Source organism: Lepidochelys kempii, chromosome 17, assembly GCF_965140285.1.
Source record: "Lepidochelys kempii isolate rLepKem1 chromosome 17, rLepKem1.hap1, whole genome shotgun sequence".
Lineage (NCBI taxonomy): Eukaryota > Metazoa > Chordata > Testudines > Cheloniidae > Lepidochelys > Lepidochelys kempii.
In genome coordinates, this window is record NC_136396.1 from 10,755,241 (window position 1) to 10,772,944 (window position 17,704).

At 43.1% G+C, this 17,704-nt stretch overlaps 1 protein-coding gene across 16 annotated transcripts in view; it reads left to right on the plus strand.

The window, feature by feature from the left end:
- Positions 1-17,704, plus strand: part of RAP1GAP2 (RAP1 GTPase activating protein 2) — a 265,430-nt gene that overhangs the window by 211,336 nt on the left and 36,390 nt on the right. For 15 of the 16 annotated variants that reach the window (XM_073315725.1, XM_073315710.2, XM_073315712.2 and 12 more), the window contains 7 exons: positions 3,139-3,174; positions 5,263-5,307; positions 6,594-6,626; positions 8,815-9,024; positions 12,001-12,104; positions 12,687-12,765; positions 14,249-14,302. In XM_073315725.1, coding sequence (XP_073171826.1) covers positions 3,139-3,174; positions 5,263-5,307; positions 6,594-6,626; positions 8,815-9,024; positions 12,001-12,104; positions 12,687-12,765; positions 14,249-14,302 — 561 coding nt within the window. Of the gene's footprint in view, positions 1-3,138; positions 3,175-3,967; positions 4,133-5,262; positions 5,308-6,593; positions 6,627-8,814; positions 9,025-12,000; positions 12,105-12,686; positions 12,766-14,248; positions 14,303-17,704 lie in introns of all 16 variants that reach the window. The other variant, XM_073315724.1, reaches the window with a different exon arrangement.

Consider the following 17,704-nt stretch of genomic DNA (forward strand, 5'->3'; position numbering starts at 1 on the left):
AAACAAAGGATTCCAGCCGTATGTAAATCCTATGTAAGGCAGGGAAGTGAGTTAATCAGGGTTGGTTCCTCACTGAATCCCCGCCCAAAATGACTACTGAAAATACGTCAGACTGATCTCGGGAAGAAAGGACTGGACCCAGGCTAGAAGGTGTCTGGCCTGTGAAAGGAATATCTGGAGTTCTAAGCTGCAAGCAAGAGCAGTTCGTCTTTAAGAAACTCTGCAACCTGCTTAAAACAACATTTTGGGTGAGAAAATTATTACTTGCAGCCAGTTTCTTTAGTGTATTAAGCTTAGTTTGCATCTTCGCTTTATTTGCTTAGTAATCTACTTTGATCTGTTTGCTATCCCTTAAAATCACTTAAAATCTATCCTTTGTAGTTAATAAACTTGTTTATGTTGTCTTTAAACCAGTTTGTGCAATTCATAAAGGGGGAGGCAACAAGCTGTGCATATCTTCCTCCACACTGAGGGAGGGAGCGATTTTTCATGAGCTTACACTGTGTAGCTCTCTGTGCTGTGCAAGACCATACAATTTTAGGTTTGCACCCCATGAGGGGTGTGCACTTGAGTGCTCGGCAATCCCCTAACTGATTCTTCCCATGCAGAGCTGATTTCAGTGTCCGTGTCTCTCTGCAGCTGGGTGTGTCCATACCTGTGTGTGCGCTACAGGAGGGGCTCTCAAACTTTTTTCTTTGTGCGCCCCCCCCCCCAACATGCTATAAAAACTCCACAGCCCGCCTGTGCCGCAGCAACTCTTTTCCTGCACATCCAGTAGATTCAAAGCCAGGGCTAGCATTATGGGGTAGCAAGCAGGGCGATTGCCTGGGGTCCCATGCTGCGGGGGGCTCCGCAAAGCTAAGTTGCTCAGGCTTTGGCTTCAGCCCAGGGTGGTGGGGGCATGGGCTTCAGCTTCAGCCCCAGGTCCCAGTGAGTCTAACGCTGGCCTTGGTCTCTGGCTTATTTTGGCGGACCCCCTGAAACCTGCTCGTGACCCCCCAGTGGGCCCCCAGACCCCTGGGTGAGAACCACTGTGCTAGAAGAGGCTTCAGGGCTTGGTACAGCATGACAGGGTGAGGAAGCCTAGGCTGGTGGAGCGGATGGGCTCAGGGGGACCCCAGTACATCAGGTGGCACCATGGAGTGTGTGTGCGCGTGTGGGGGGCAACCCGTCACAGATGCATTTAACCACCTACTGCTAATCTCATGTATTTAATGATATTGAAGGGAATAAATAATGTACATATAAGAGAGTAACTTGGCCTTAGGGAAGCTCCTTGGAATCAATCTTGCAGCTGAATACATCCAAGCTCAAATTGATTTGGCTGGTGTCGTTGACATGTATCAGATAAACAGTACGCAAGGTACCACTTCATTGAAACAGGGAGTGCTCAAAATTTCTCTCTCTGGTGGTCTGTCTACCTGCCTACCTATCTTGTGCTCATCTCTATCACGTCTGAGCACTCTTCTGAGGGAACTGCAGTGGGTCTGACAGGTTGAGAAAGGCTATGGCTGGGTAAAGGACCAACATGCCCTGTGCTTGGGTCTCAAGCCACATGCTTGGAAGGAAAAAGGACTTTTCTGCAACTGGGGTTAATCAAAGAAAATCTCAAAGGATTCTTACTGCCAGGTTTTCTCTGGCTTTGATCAGTCCAACCCGCAGACTCCCTGGTGCTCAGTCCTCTGATAGTCACTTGGGATACAGTCATTCATGTTGACTGGGGGTCTCATAGCTGGGCTCCTTGGCCATTTTAGCCATGACGGTTCATACCAGCGGTTGAGTCTCTGCTCAGGGAGTGAGTGTTAACTAGCCGAATTGGGTCTCTATGCCCTAGTACGTGAAGTTGTAATCCAACATAGTTCCTGTTTCCACTGAAGAAGATTAAAATACCAGGTTGAGTGTTTCTAGACAGAATGCAATGCAAATGTATGGCAAGTGCTGATGCTGTGAAATCATCACAGCATGTATCTCGGCTGGATAACAGCTGTTTTATCAAATCTTTCTCCCAAGCAATCAGCTGATTAGTTCTGTGGGTTATGGGAATAGCTTATGCTGAGCAGGGGGAGGGAGGAAGAGACCTACTTTATTCAAGAGGTTCACACAGAATCCCATCAGAAAGGTGAGTGCGTGAGACTGAACCTGAGGGAGAAAAATCTCCCCTTTCACCCTACGGCAGCTCTTTGTACACTGTACAGAGACCTAATTACCTGCTAAGTTATGTGTCGCTTTGGCCTGTCCTCTGACAAGGGGGTGTGTGAACCACTGATCCATTACCAGATGGAAAGTCAGATCTGCTTAAGTGTGTGTGTGTGCGCAATTATATTGCTCTCTGGTTACTTTATGAGACAGTATGAAGCACAGTAATGATGCTGCTAAAAATTGACCATATTTCTGTCCAGCGGCCACCATCCATAGAGGATATAAAGCCACTGGTGCTAATGTTGCAAGAGGGGGAATGTTGTTTTAATTTTGACTAAAGCACAGGGCTGGGAGTCAGAACTTCGGAGGTTTAACCCCTGGCTCTGCTACTGACTTACTGGGTGACTTTGGGCAAGTCACTTCAACTCTCTTTGCTCTAGTTTTCTATGATGAAAATACTGCCTTCCAGGTCTGTTGTAAAATTTAATTATCGATGTTGGCAAACTTGGTTTACATGGCCCTGCCTCAGTACAGACCACTGGACTTGATGACTTCTTGAGGTCCCTTCCAGCCAGACATTTCTATCATTCTGTGGTCCTATAAAATGCCTTGAGATCCTCAGATTGTAGGCATTACAGAGTGCAAACTATCATTGATATTACTATGTAGATATGAAGATTTCATCGCTTACCATCACTAACAGTAGCCATTTACTCCAGTTACTTAATTTTTACGAGCATATTAATTTTTTTATTGTCACACTTGTAAAAGAAAAGATCTAACATTAATCTCTGATGTAAATTAATTTCTCTTTATAAAAACCTCAGTGAATCACTTTTCTCCTCTTTGGCCCTGGTGAACCTGGAGATGGGTCAGAACCAGAACCCCAGATTGAAAGTTGGAGGGATATTTGAAATCCATAAACAGATCTGAATTGCGCAAGTTGACCTCATTTCTATTCCAGACAGGCAAGTGATTTATCTTTTGTTTGTTTTTCAGTCTGCAGAGTTCTTTGAAATGCTGGAAAAAATGCAGGTGAGTAGCATGACAGATGTGGTACACAGCACCCCCCATTGACGCATTATTTCTCCTTAGGAAAACTGTACAGAATGACAATAAACAGATACTGTGCGGGTAGCAAGTTCCCAAAGCAGTATGTGACTTTAACGTGGCAGGGTGATCTTACAATACACAAATATAGTCCACAGCACTGTGTCATTAAAAATAATATTGTCCCAGTCTAAACTGATCAGAGAGGATGCTTGGGTACTAAATCTGAATATAAAAAATCAGATGAAATTGTATAACTTCCCAGAAGGGTCTTGGTGAACAGCAGTAGATCTTAGTCCTTTTGTGATCAACCCACGTTGTTGCTGGAAGATTCTTTGAAAGCACCTCCCCAGCTTTTAGTCTTTCTAGCGTTTCAGCACACACCAACACACATGACCTGAAATGTAAGCCAATTATTTTCAGGTGCATAAGATTTAGAATCAATATGCCTGTCGCCTCACAGTTTGAGCAGTCAGACAACATAAGGAATATGTTTTGCTGGGACACTGCTGGGCAACACTGCCCTGATTCAGTAAAACTGAGGTCCTTTAAAACACATACGTGGCTTCAAGTATATGAGTAGACTCCCTGGTGATCAAATGTAAAGTGCCTGGATGAATTGGGGCCATAGCACTTGGCGTTGTGTTTTGCAGTGCCTTGGTGTTTAGGTCGCATTTAACAGCAGCAATCTGTGGTTGGCTGTATAAGGCAAAGTAAACAAAGTGACTTGATCCATTTTACCGCACTTGGCATGACATTTTCCTAATTTGCCTTGTAGGCCACGGCTACGCTATGAACTAAGGGTGTGATTCCCGGCTTGTGTACACATGCTCCTGCTAGCCTTCACCGAGCTAGGGAGAAACATAAATAGCACTGAAGCCATAGTAGCACAAGTCTTGGCAGCAGAAGCGCAGCTGAGCCATGCACACACCGCTGGTGTCAGGTGAGTTTGTGCTCACATGGTTTGTACTCCCCTCTGCTGTCACTACCTGTAGTGCCCTGGCTACCCTGCTATTTGTGCTCACGCTGGCTTGAGGATATGTGCAGGAGCCAGGGAACCACACCCTTAGCTCGTAGTGTGGAGACGTAGCCCTAGACGGTATGTGTTTGGTAGACTGTGCAAATAACGGATTTGAGGGATCGCTGGCCATTCTAAAAAAAACTGGGGGCGGGGAAAGTTTTGGTTTGAACCCAAACTAACATTTTTTTAAAATAAAATTCAGTGAATTGAAAAGTAACAATATAAGTTGGTTTTGGTCAAAGGAAACTTTGTTTGACCCAAAATGAAAAGTTTCAGTTGGATTTCAAGCATTCTTAACTACTTTTGGAGTGTTTCCATTTTTCAGTTCAAAGTGACTTTTTGTTTCAAAATTCCTTGAATTTTATTTAAAAAATGCCGCATTTTGTTTACAAAATGTTGGCGCAAAATGTTTTGATTTTTTCCCCCAGAATTTATTTTCGGTGTTTTTTGACCAAAATGGTGTGGCAAAACTGACATGAATTCATAAAACATTGTGGTGTCACTGAATCTATGTTTTTTGCCAACAAATTTCACTCCACTCTAGTTGTTACAAGATGTCAGCTGGCACATGGAAACTAACATGGTAAAATCCCTGTGTGGACAAGGCCGTTTATAATTTTCACACGTATTAGCAGGGCAAGGAAAAAAACATGGTGGGGAGCCTAGGATAACCTGGCTGGTCACTGAGGGCTGGTCTACACTAGAAAATTTAGGTTGATTTAGCGACATTGCCTAGGGGTGTGAAAAATCCACATTCCAGGGTGACATCGTTAAGCCGACCTAACCCCCAGGGTAGACAGCATTAGGTCAATGGAAGAATTCTTCTGTCGACTAAGCCATTGCTTCTCGGGGAGGTGGCTAACCTGCACCGATGGGATGGACTACTTACACCGACAGGATGGAATGCTGCTGTAGTATTCAAAGTGTAGAAAAGCCCTCAGAGTGGTCATTTAAGAGAGATTTCACTGCTATGAAATATCATTGTTTTTTTTTTCTTCCATACCATAGCAAACATCTTAATTATTTAACTTATTATTATTCATTTAAAACAGGCACCAAAATCTGAAGACCAGAGAATTGGAAGCCAGAAAAATAAGGTTGGTGTTGGAATGGATGTTGCTTATTGTGCAGAACTCTCAAAATAATTTTCTATCTCTAGAACTAGGGATTTCAGGGAATGTTGGTAAAGCCACTGACTAAAAAAATGAAAGGATTTAAATGTTATCTAAAGACATGGGACTAATTGCAAAGATAAAGTAGATGTGCATGCAGGCCCCTAATCTAGCGTTAGGTCTCAGACCTGTTTGTCTTTCTGCAGTGAGCTGTTTAAAATGGTTTGTCTTTTAATCACATTGTTGAGAACCTTATGTTGGTAACTGAATGGGGAAATGGTTCCATTATGTCCTTATGCACTGAGGTATTTTGAAACAAAGAATCACAGGAGGAATGGAAAAGTCACCTACCCCATCTTTCCATTAATGCAGGGCTGGTTTTAAGCCCAATTCAGTAGTTCAGTCCCTGTGGTAAACAGCTGGTCTGGTTGCCTTTCTACTCAGCTCTTATTTGTAGGAATTGCACAGCTTGCCCATCTCAAACAAACTTACAAAGCTCAGGGTATTGGCAATAGGATATGAAGAAATATTTATCTCTAAGCCCTTCACTGGGCCTTCAGTTCTCCCCTGTGTCTGGGGGGCCCTTTGGGGAGCAAGTTATAGCTCCTTGATTCTGCACTGACCTGGCCCTAGCGTCAGTTAGAACAGTCTAGGGGCTGTACCCCGCCGTATCCCCTGCATTGGGATGCGGGATTATGGCTGACACCAGAGCCTACTCCACTTGCTCACTCTCTCAGGTGCTTATATGACCCTTATTACTGACGTATCTGAGCACCTCTAGATTGTTACCCCCTGTGAGGGAGGAAGTACCTACATATTGGATATGGGGAACTGAACCACAGAGAGACAAAGTGACTTGCCCAGTGTCACACAGGAGGTCTGTGGCAGAGCAGGAAATTGAGCTGGGGTCTCCTGAGTCATAACCATTGGACCATCCCTCCTCCCACCTGAGTTTACACTACTGATTGCCCCTCCACTAGTTGAATTCTTCACTGGCAGACAGATCGTATCAGCTGGCCCTTTCTGTTTGACCAGGGGCAAGAATGCTCCGTGGCTTAGTTTCCCCATCTGTCAATTTCCTATCACACAGGGGTGGTGTGAAGATAATTTTTTGTTTACAAAGTGCACGGTACTGGGAACATTAAAACATACTTTTACTTTCTGTACAATAGGGCAGGTTAAAAATGTTTGCATTAAATGGAAAGTGGTAAGGATGTAATAAATACCTAATGGAGAACAAGCAATCATTTCTGTGTTTTGATCTTTTACAGGAAGATTACATCCCATACCCCAGCATTGATGAGGTAGGTGCTTTAAAGCATGTTTGGATGGCTGCCTTTTTCAAAATGTTAATAAAAGTTATTTGTAGGGATTCTTTCCTGTCTTATGGATGAGCTGTGAAACCAAGATCATGGCCATGTTGCTTATTAAAATGCCATTTGTTCTCTAGAATAATGGTGGCTGTCTCTACGGTTGAGCTATGTGATTTTTATAATTGTTTTTGTACATGAGCCTAGAGGCCACAGCACATTGTCGTAAGCGAGGAGAATAAATAACAAGCACAGTGTCCTGTCCTGGCTCAGTTGCATTGTGGGGAATTATATTTCATGTACCTAAATTCCCCCAGCCGTTCCAGGTCGCTGTGATATTTGTCAGATTGTGGAGTTATCACCAGACCTGAGCAAGGGGCAACGTGTACCTGGGCTGAATTCTTCCTCTGGAGAGGTCTCTCTAGTGTTTTATTTCCCCGTTTCCTGGGGGCTGGGGGAGTACTGCAGACTACGGGTGCAGATTGCTCCCTCTTTCACACTGGCTCAGCTGTGCTAGCCAACATATTGTATGTGGGGGGAGGGAGGGAGTGAGTGCCCACTCCCTGCCCATCATCCCAAGATGGGGAGTAACAGTGATATGAGTTTGTTTGCACCAGGGAACAAGGGGGCCTTACACCCCTTTGTTCCCCTGCATGAACACACAAGGCAGCTCACACCTGTGCGTTGTCTGTCTTGAACTGTTGCACTCCGTTGCCGCACACTGCTGAACGACTGCTGCTACGTCGCTACCCAGAGGTGGCTGCAATTCAGTGGTGTGTGAATTGATTCTATATGCTGATATTCAGCCTGTAACACACTTTTGGATCCTTTGGGACGAAAGACACTATATAAACGTAAGTCATTGTTCCTGCGCTGTTTGTCACTGCATTTGTTACTTACCTCAGTCCACACCAGATGGGGGCTGCATTTCAGAAAATAGTTTGCCCGATCGGTTAGTAAAGTGCTTTGGGATCAGCCTGGGTGAAAGGCATCAGATAAACATAAGTTGTTATAAAGGGATTCATTTAGGACCTGATCCTGCACTATCACTGAAGAGAGTGTAACTGACTTTAAAGGCATGATCATGCTCTGGTTGGAGAACCACTCTTGCTTATGAGTGTTTTATGCTTTCCTCCACCCCCAAAATAACCTTAATAATGAAACAAAGGCAATACTGTTAACTTGGTGCTATTACGCTGGAACATTTCACTTGCAATCTGGCTACTCTCCCAGACCCTATGGTGGTACTGCTATTGATCAGTGGCAGTGAGAAAAGTACAATCTCAGGATTGTCGATTATTGAGTCCTGCAAGACTAGGAAGTATTGATAATGCTGATTTGACAAGCACGTGGCTGGCTATTTGATTTGTACCTGGCTAGTGGCTAGCACACCCTGGACCACCCTCCTCTCCCATCTTTTAAGCAATGAGATGGTTGATAAGCATTAAGGACCCATGACAGCTGAGAATGAGTCCAACTTCTACTGCAGAGGTAAATGCACCCTTGGTCTGTTGTTACTCAGGAAAACTCACATTAAAGTCAACGAGAGTTCTTCCTGAGTTAAGAGAGAGCAAGCAGTGAATAAAAACCACAGGATTTGGCCCTACCCGTGTTGGTTAGTTGCTAATGAACTTACCTGCAAGAGGTTGGAACACAAACGATTGTTTCCCAGTTTTCGTGGTCAGCATGAAAATCTCATTGTCTCTCAATGTTGTTATGAATCTCGTGATGTTTGGTGTGTTTCTTAAAGCCTCAAATCCTGGAGACACTTGATTAAATGAAAGCTGAGATTCTAGAGGAAAAAAAGAGTATGATGTTTTCTAGCCTTTATAGTTGCACAGAAAAGCTTGAAAATGTGACTCAAGTGCACCCTTAAAGGCTCAGAAGGCCAGTAAAAAGAACCGCAAATGTATTCTTTAAAAAAAAAATCATTATTTTTAAGCCAATCTCATTAATTTGGGGGCTTGACTCATGATTTTTAAATGTTTGGGGTTGGCAATACAGAGCTCTTGACTCCTCTGTTTCTCCTTAATGGTGATGGGAGACTCTAAAGGCTTGATCCAAAGCCTATTGAAGCCAATGGGAAACACTCCCACTGACTTCAGTGTGCTTTGCCCCAGCTAATCCAGTCCCTGTTGCACTGTATTGTATCCTCACTGCACTGTATCGGAATTCTTTACAGATTTTAGAGAAAGGAAGCCCTTATCCCATGATCATTCTGCCCCAGTTCGGAGGATACTGGATTGAAGATCCAGAAAATCTCAGCACGCCCACCTCGTCGGATAGCAGCATCTCTGAAGAGGAAGAGGAAAACCTTAGCCCTAGCACGTATGGGTATAAATTAGAGTGCAAAGGTGAAGCCCGGGCATACAGAAAACACTTTCTAGGGAAGGTCAGTGGTCAATACGCATCTACGTTTCTCAGTCTGTTGTAAGCTATCTGTTTAATGTGGCACTCTGTCCCCCTCTAATGGTGGCTAGGCAAATTAGAGATTGATGAGCCTGCTGTCAGGTTAGCTAAGAGAGGAAGGTCTTTTAGCTCAGGCAATAGAGGCTCACACATTAAGATCCACAGATCCTAGTTGTGATCTTTGATGCTGCTGACCTACCTGGAGACATTAGTGTTATGTGTATAACCAACAAATTTTCTTCAAAGAGGAGAATTAGTTGGGCCAGTCAAAAATGTTGATTTATTTTCATCAACATTTTAAATTACAATGAATCCCCTTGCACAATTTTTGAGGGAAAACCTCATTTAATTTTTCAGCCATCTCTAGTAACTAGTGTTTATCTAGATGTAGCCATTTGGGTGAGGACATGAAAGGGCACTTCCCCTGACAACAGGGCTGCAAAACTCTAGCCGTTTCACTGCTGGACTCCCTCCCCGTTTACGTGGTTGCCCCTTTGTTCAGCTCTCTGTGTCATTTTGCCATTGGGCTGATTTCTCTGTTAAGAGCTGACAGTGCTGTATGAGATATATAAATGAAGACAGCCCCTCTTCTGAAAAGTTTATCCAGCAGAGTCAGGCAGAGAGAAAACAGGATGGACCATGGGAAACCGAGGAGCGGGTTAACTTAGAATTGTGTGCCTTCTCCCACACACATAACAAAGGACCGGGGTTGTGAGTTTGAATCCCATCATTTCAGTAAAGGTGCTATTCGCACAAGTGCTGGGAAGGGTCTCAAGACTTTTCTGGCCCCAGTCACCCAGCCTGGATCAGTGTTCTAAAGCGTGAGACCTCTGTCGCTAAACTTGGAAACCGTTTTCCATCGGAAAAAGCCGTTTCCACTCCACCAAAACTTTTTGCTCCGTTATATAGATTTCGACAAAATTTGGTTTGAAAAAAGAATGTGGAAAACCTGTTTTGAAAATGTTAGAACATCATGTTTCAATGGTTTTGGAACAGAACATTTTGATTTTTTTTTGTTTTGAAGTGCCTTTTCATTTCAAAAGGTACTTTATTGTATATGTTAAAAAATGGTCAAATTCCTAACAAACCATTTCAAATGGAATTGTTTGAGTCACTCCATGTGACAATTTTTTCAGAATTTAATTTTGCAAAAAAAATTTCAAAATCTTGGCTTTTTGTCCCAATTTTGGATTTTTTTTCCAAATCTAAGAATTTTTGATGGGAGAGAAAATCCATTTCACAAACCAAATCTACATGTCACTTCCCTTAAGTTATTACAGACCCCTTCTCCATTTTAATCTAGTAATTCCCTTCTTGTGGACAATGTGAAAACAGTGAGATTTTAGGAGTGGTTTTGAATAGGGATAATGAAGGGTTGGAAATCCAGTATACTATTCAGTACTCCTGATACTCTTTAGGCATTAGTGAGACTTATTACTGGTCCCTGATATTCATACAGTTGCTTTTTACAGTATTGTCATCAAGCATCTCTTCATGATATTGAGTTAAAAAAATTAGTGATGTGTCTAAGTCACAAGCATTTGGGCTGAGATCTAAGCTTCCCCAATTTTTTTGGTGGGGCTGGATGCTATCTGGATCTGGCCCATGTGTTCAGACATTCACAAGCTCAAACGTGAGATAAATTATTATTTGGTTCACCTTTGACCCTTCCATTGACTGGCTCAGAGTCAGAGTTCCTTAGATTCATAGATATTAAGGTCAGAAGGGACCATTATGATCATCTAGTCTGACCTCTTGCACAACGCAGGCCACAGAATCTCACCCACCCACTCCTGCGAAAAATCTCTCACCTATGTCTGAGCTATTGAAGTCCTCAAATCATGATTTAAAGACTTCAAGGAGCAGAAAATCCTCCACCAAGTGACCTGTGCCCCATGCTACAGAGGAAGGCGAAAAACCTCCAGGGCCTCCTCCAGTCTGCCCTGGAGGAAAATTCCTTCCCGACCCCAAATATGGCGATCAGCTAAACCCTGAGCATATGGGCAAGATTCACCAGCCAGATACCCAGGAAAGAATTCTCTGTAGTAATTCAGATCCCACCCCAGCTAACATCCCATCATAGGCCATTGGGCCTATTTACCATGAATATTTAAAGATCAATTAATTGCCAAAATCATGTTATCCCATCATACCATCTCCTCCATAAACTTATCGAGTCTAATCTTAAAGCCAGATAGGTCTTTTGCCCCCACTGCTTCCCTTGGAAGGCTATTCCAAAACTTCACTCTTCTGATGGTTAGAAACCTTTGTCTAATTTCAAGTCTAAACTTCCCAATGACCAGTTTATATCCATTTGTTCTTGTGTCCACATTGGTACTGAGCTTAAAGAATTCCTCTCAGGCATGCTGAAGGCAGGACAAGAAGTAATTGACTTAATCTGCAACCACAGAGATTTAGGTTAGACATTAGGAACTTTCTAACTATCAGGATAATTAAGTACCGGAATTGGATTCCACAACTTCCCTTGAAGCCTCATTACTGGAGGTTTTGAAGAACAGAATAGACAAACACCTGTCTGGGATGGCCTAGGTGTATTTGGTCCTGCCTCAGCTCAGGGGGATGGATTAGATGACCTCTTGAGGTCCCTTCCAACCCTATATTTCTATAATTCTATTCTGTTGTCTCATCCTGAGGGAAAAATTCTTATTTACTTTTGCCAATCAAAATATTGGTCCCTGTGAACAAACGAAGGACAAAGTAATAAAGACTACAGGCTGAAAAATAAATAAACCCTTTCAGGTTCCCAAAGGACCGAGACATGGAGCGTTTGTGAGTGAGGTGTTGGAGAATTTCTTAAGACAGTAATGAGTCATCCTCAATTTTCTCTTGACCCAGGGACCAGTGTCTAAGAAGCATTCTAGGTAGCGGGGATGTAGGTTGTTGCCAGTAGACAAGGCTGCCTTATCACATCACATTAACACATCTCTTCTATTTTTAGGATCATTTAAATTTTTATTGTACAGCCAGCAGCCTAGGAAATCTGATCCTTTCTATTAAGTGTGAAGAGGCAGATGGTACTGAATATTTAAGGATTATACTCAGGTATGAAGTGCCCTCCCTTCTCCCCCCAAGGTTAAACAAAAAAATCACTATTTAAATATCCTTTATCTGTTTTTTCACCCTAATGGATGTAGATGAACTTGCTACTCCTAGATTTAACACATGTCCCACATGAGGATATGAAATGGGTTGGGGTATTATTTTACTTTCTCTGGATTTGGAATACTGTATCTTGAGATTGCTCTCGGAGTGAACATTAGACTTTGATCTATAGCCAAGCCCAGTGAAACTGAACATAAAAATCTCTGTGAGGATATTGGATAATATCAATCATATTTAGCACCATCCGTTCTGTAAACTGATGAGACCCGGTGTCTGAATTATCTTCTTCGTCCCTCACCAAAATATGAATATTTTAACATAACAGAGCTGCAGGGGCAATAAAAGAAATTCTAGCCACACACTGGAAATGCAGCAGGGTATCATTTCCAAACATCTGGAAGAGATTCCTGCTGTGGCTTCACTGTACATTACCAGTCCCAGTTAGTATGCATGAAGCTCTGGAGGCATGTCTATTATCGTAACTTATTTCATGTTCTCTGTTCTTCTCTTTTCCTTTCTCAGGTCCAAACTGAAAACATTACATGAAAGGATCCCCCTGGCAGGACTTAGCAAGTTTCCTAGTATCCCACAGATTGCAAAGGTGAACTGTCTATATTGCCTGGTGCAAACTGCTTTACGAGACGTGGATGCTCTAGGTGCACCATGGAAAGCTTTTCAAATGCAAATACTGTGCTGCTTTAACATTTTGGGTGCAGGAGGTAGAGTTCTCAGACAGTCAATGTAGAGAACAATATCCAGGTTTTAGGGCTCTGTTCCTGCTTCTGTTGTGTATTTGCTGCATGACTTTGGGCAAGTCACTTACCTGCTTTGTGTCTCAATTTCCACATCTGTAAAATGGGGATTATATAATGTGTACCTCTCAGGCGTGGTGAGTCATAGTCATGTTAACGATTTTAAAGATCTTGGAGACCTTTGGTGGAATAGTGGTATTCGAGTGGATGGTGTTGGTTATTCTTACTACTGTATGTTACATGTGAGCACAGCCATGATCTACTGCTGCCAGAGAGGAGAGAAGGAATTAGGAGAGAGAGGGATGTAAATGGTCAAGCCATAAAGAAAATGAAGGTTTCTGCTATTATTTTGTGTGTTGGCCTGATAGAACAAGGGGCAGCAAATACACATGTTCTCTCTCAGTCATAAACAAAATGCTGTTCTAGTTTGCCTGCACTATGGTCTCTGTATCCTTCTCTGCAGGGAGCAATGTGTTGTGATAATGCAGCTTTATTTTGGCTCCTACTTCAGCAAAGCAAAAACTTTGCTAAGCAGTTTATTTGGCAAATTTTGCCCTTTATTCTGTTCACACGTTATCTGAGAACAGATTGTGATTTTTACCAACTTGTTTGTATGCCTGTGTGAACAAATTTCAGGCTTGCAAACTGCTTGCTGCCAGCAGTCAGTCTTCATGAGTTTAATATTTGAGCTGTGTGATTGATTGCCTTTCTCATGTGGTATTTTTTTCTGTTTCCTGATTGGATGACTTAAGCTATACAAACCACTGCAAATAACAAATTTTGCTTTGCCACGGGCCCGTGATCATTTCCGTGAACCAATGTGCGCCTGCATGCACCTTTGTGAAATGAGAAGAGAGCTGTAAAGGCGGTTTGGAGCACAAGGCTATGTATGTGCCACTTAAATGTCAATGAATCATTATTCACTTAGGTCTGTTTTGTGCAAACCCTTTAATGTGAGAAGTCAACTCCTATGAATAGTCTTCACCTGTAAATTCTGAAACTACCATGCCATTGCTGATCGGATTAGAATGAGAGATGGAGCTGTGAAGACAACGCATGCAATTTAGAGCCGAATTTGGCTCATTATATTAAGTTAGCAGCCTTGACTTTGTGTACATCTTCCCTCAGTGGCAATTCAGTGGAATGCTGGGGGTGAGGTCTCCTATGCAGATTGGAGAGGGCAATTCTGCCTATATGCTGGAGGAATCGAGTTCTTGCCGGGCGTTGTATTTCTCCCCTCCCCGCTACACACACACACGGTAAAAAGAAGCCAAGTGCTTTTATAAACACTGTCCTCCTGCCTCATGCTGATTTTGTTTTTCTTTGTGGTAGGCTTTCTGTGACGATGCCTCCGGACTGAAGTTTAACCCAGTCCTGTACCCCAAGGTGAGGACAAAGACTATAAAATACTCTGGCGCAGGGATGCTATATCTGAAGGGGCTGGTTTTCAAAACTGCTTGTGTCATTATGCGCCTAATTTGTGCATTCATTTACATATGCAAAATAAGTATGTGGCAACACAATTGGCTCGTTAGCTGCATAGCTAATAGTAAAGCGAGGAAGTAACATTTTTGGGGTGGGACCCTTGAGATGTGCAGGCAAGCATATTTTTATTAACGACTGATGGAGTAAGGGGAGACTGTGGTTTTATTAACGACTGATGGAGTAAGGGGAGACTGTGATTCAGGAATTCTAGTAAGTCACTGGACTTTGTTTCCCGGCCTCAGTCCCCGAACCTGGGGTAAGGTCACAAACATTTAATACGCCTGTCACATGAGTGGGGTCTGTATGCACTGACACCAACGGGTACTTTTCTAGGGGGCACAGAACTGAACACGGTCTTTTCGTAGCTGTGTCTCTTTAAGGAAGTTTCTGGCTGAACCACATGCAGATGCAGTTCCTAATATACTATTTTTTTAATTAGATGAGTTGGGATATGAATTTGGAAATCCTCACAATAGGTAGAATGTCGTAGCAAGTCGAGCCCGGGCACCGTATGCCAATTGATTAATTTAACTTAAAACAATATTAACCCTTCTTCAAGATGATGGGCTTGACAGCCTCTTTATGGGTTACATTCCCACCTCTGTGCTGCACGTAGAACAGAAAGGAGGCTGTTGGCTGCTTGCATGCAAACCAAAAAGATGTTTAATGGGGGGAAACCCATTTTCTAATTTGTATGCTACTTTTGAGTCAGTGTGTCAAAATCTCATTTGTAGAGGGTATATAATTTTTGGTATGACTCTGGCATTAATGTCTATACACACTGAACTGTGCACCAAAAGAAGCGTACAGAGTTTGTCATTGTGACGGGTAATGATTATTGCCATGTAAATAGCTGGCTAGTGGATCTGTGACTACATGAAACTGGCATGGTTTGGGGTTTCAGTAGAAGCGCCAGATTCAGATCACATCCCTTGAAAAGTTCACGAAGGCAATGTCTACACTGCAATATAAGCCCAAGTTAGTAGAACTCAAGTTAGCAAACACTGGGTTTTTTAACATAGGGCTTAAGCATCTGCACTCATTCGTAACCCCAGGTTAGGAATGGTTGAACCCTAGGTCCCAGCCTGGGGCTCCAGCATCTACACTGCATTATGAGGACCGACGTCCAACCACCCAGATCCCAGACTTCCTAGCGCCTTCCCAAAATGTGGCCACTCTAGCCCTTTGTTCGTGGTGCAATGTGGGAAAACTTGACGGTCGGCAAACTTGACTGTCCAGAGGACAAAGAAAGTCAGCCTCTGGGATTGTGGAATACTTCTGGAAGACTTGCAGAGCATGAGTCCAGTGGGTCTATGTCTACACTGCAAAACAATAGGACTTGAACCCTAAGTCCCAGCTTGACTCAGGCTCAGACACTCCACCCCCATGGGATTGTGGGACCTTGGGTCCAAGCCCTGGCTTAGTACGATTTGTGTGTAGATAGAAGGGGGGTTAGGGTTGAGCCTGAGTTCAAACCTTGGGTTTACATTGCAGTGTAGACATACCCTAAGGATTTTACAAAGCTTTTGTGCTAATCTGGGCTCAGATTTGAGCAAACCTGGGGCCAGTTCGTGGTGTTGTATCCAAATCATATGGAACTAGTAGGTTTCACATGGTATCAGTGGGAAACTTGGTGAGTCTCACTTCGAGATTTTTGGGTCTGTTTGAAACCAAACTTAAAGGTAAACTCTGTATCTGAGAGCCCACGTGGGTTAAAACTATAGAAAATGTTTATTTGAACTGTTTTGAAGCAAAATCCCTTGAGAGTTGCCCCTTTCTAATGATGATGTTGCAGCCCTATAGATCTGCACCTCTCTGGTGATGACATTGATTTAGGGTTAAATTCTGGCATTTAATGGTGAGAATGAGGTTGCCCACAAAAAATTGCAGTGACAATATACGCTTAGAGAGTCATTAAATTCTTGTCACAAGCTTCAAGTCAGATTTATGCCTGTGCGCGAGAGGTGGTGTGACCCCTAAAACTACTTAACCATTATAAAAATGCATAGGCAGGTAGTTCATTCTATTTTGGGGTGGAATATCTTATTCGGGTGGTTCATGCAGAGCTGTCAGCATAGTGTGTGAGCCAGGAGACACTTATGAGTTCTAAGTTCACACCCACTTTAGCCCAAAAGAATTCTCTGTGCTGCTGAGAGCTCTCTCAACACTCTCTATAATTTTTCAATTAGTAATTTGGCCCTTTTGAGCTTCAGTGACACAGTCATGATTGCAGGACACTTGAAGAAGCACAAAGGTTATATTTCAGAGTGTGTTTTAATGAGGCGGCCTATTTTTCATCTCATTTTAAAAAAAAAAAAGAGAATAAAACGAGACAAAACAAACCATAGTTGCCAGGAACTGTGCCTCTCCTGTAACAATAAATCTCTCCTCGGTAGGAGGCAGACTTGAAGGAGCGATGTATTTGCAAGCCCCATGCAGGGGAGAAAAAAGGGATGTTGCTTCTTTTACAGCCATATTAGTTAGAACATTCACGAAACAAACTGGAGGGGCTCAACTCAGGCTGTGATTCTCCAGTGACTGTGAAATGCCCCTCCTTCACTGTGAAGAACAGCAATGGCAGTCATTTGACATGGCTGAGGTTTAGGCACTAAACTCCCATTTGATTTTGGACACTTAACTCTCTTGGGTCTTTGGGAAATCTCAGCCTCTAGGCAGGAGCTCCACATTAATGCCATTTTTAAAAGCGGCAATGAAGCGTGTGGGGGAAGATACGTCTATAACCTCACTTGGGTCATTGTCAGCGTATGAACTGGAGACTGTTAATGCTGAAAGTTTGAGTCGCTATTGATTAAACTAAAGGAATAATTCTATTAGCTGAAGTCGGCTCTTCTCCTTTTATGTGGATCAACCATTAGAGGGGGACAAAGACACACACTGTACTACTGTGGGGGCACATGGACGGGGCTAACAGGCAGATATATGTGTGGCTGCCCTGTGTCCAGGTTTTGAATATTTGAGCTGGTTTAGTTGGTATAAAATATGAATAAATGGCCTGTACCATACAGGTTTGAGCCAGCCTAGCTCCATGGAGCTGTGACAATTTATACCTGCTGAGGACCTGCCTCCGGACGTGGGGCGGAACAAAATGTCTCTTCGGAAGAGATCTTGCAACTGGATTCCATTTGTGTTTCCCTGTCACTACTCAGGCAGTTGTGCTGCCATAGAAACCTCTTACTGGGTAGTTAAAAGCATATTCTTCATTTTTGAAGTATCTTGTATGTTGGAGACCGAGTATGTTAGAAGGCATTTTCACCACCTTTTGGTGTAAACCAAGGTCAAAAT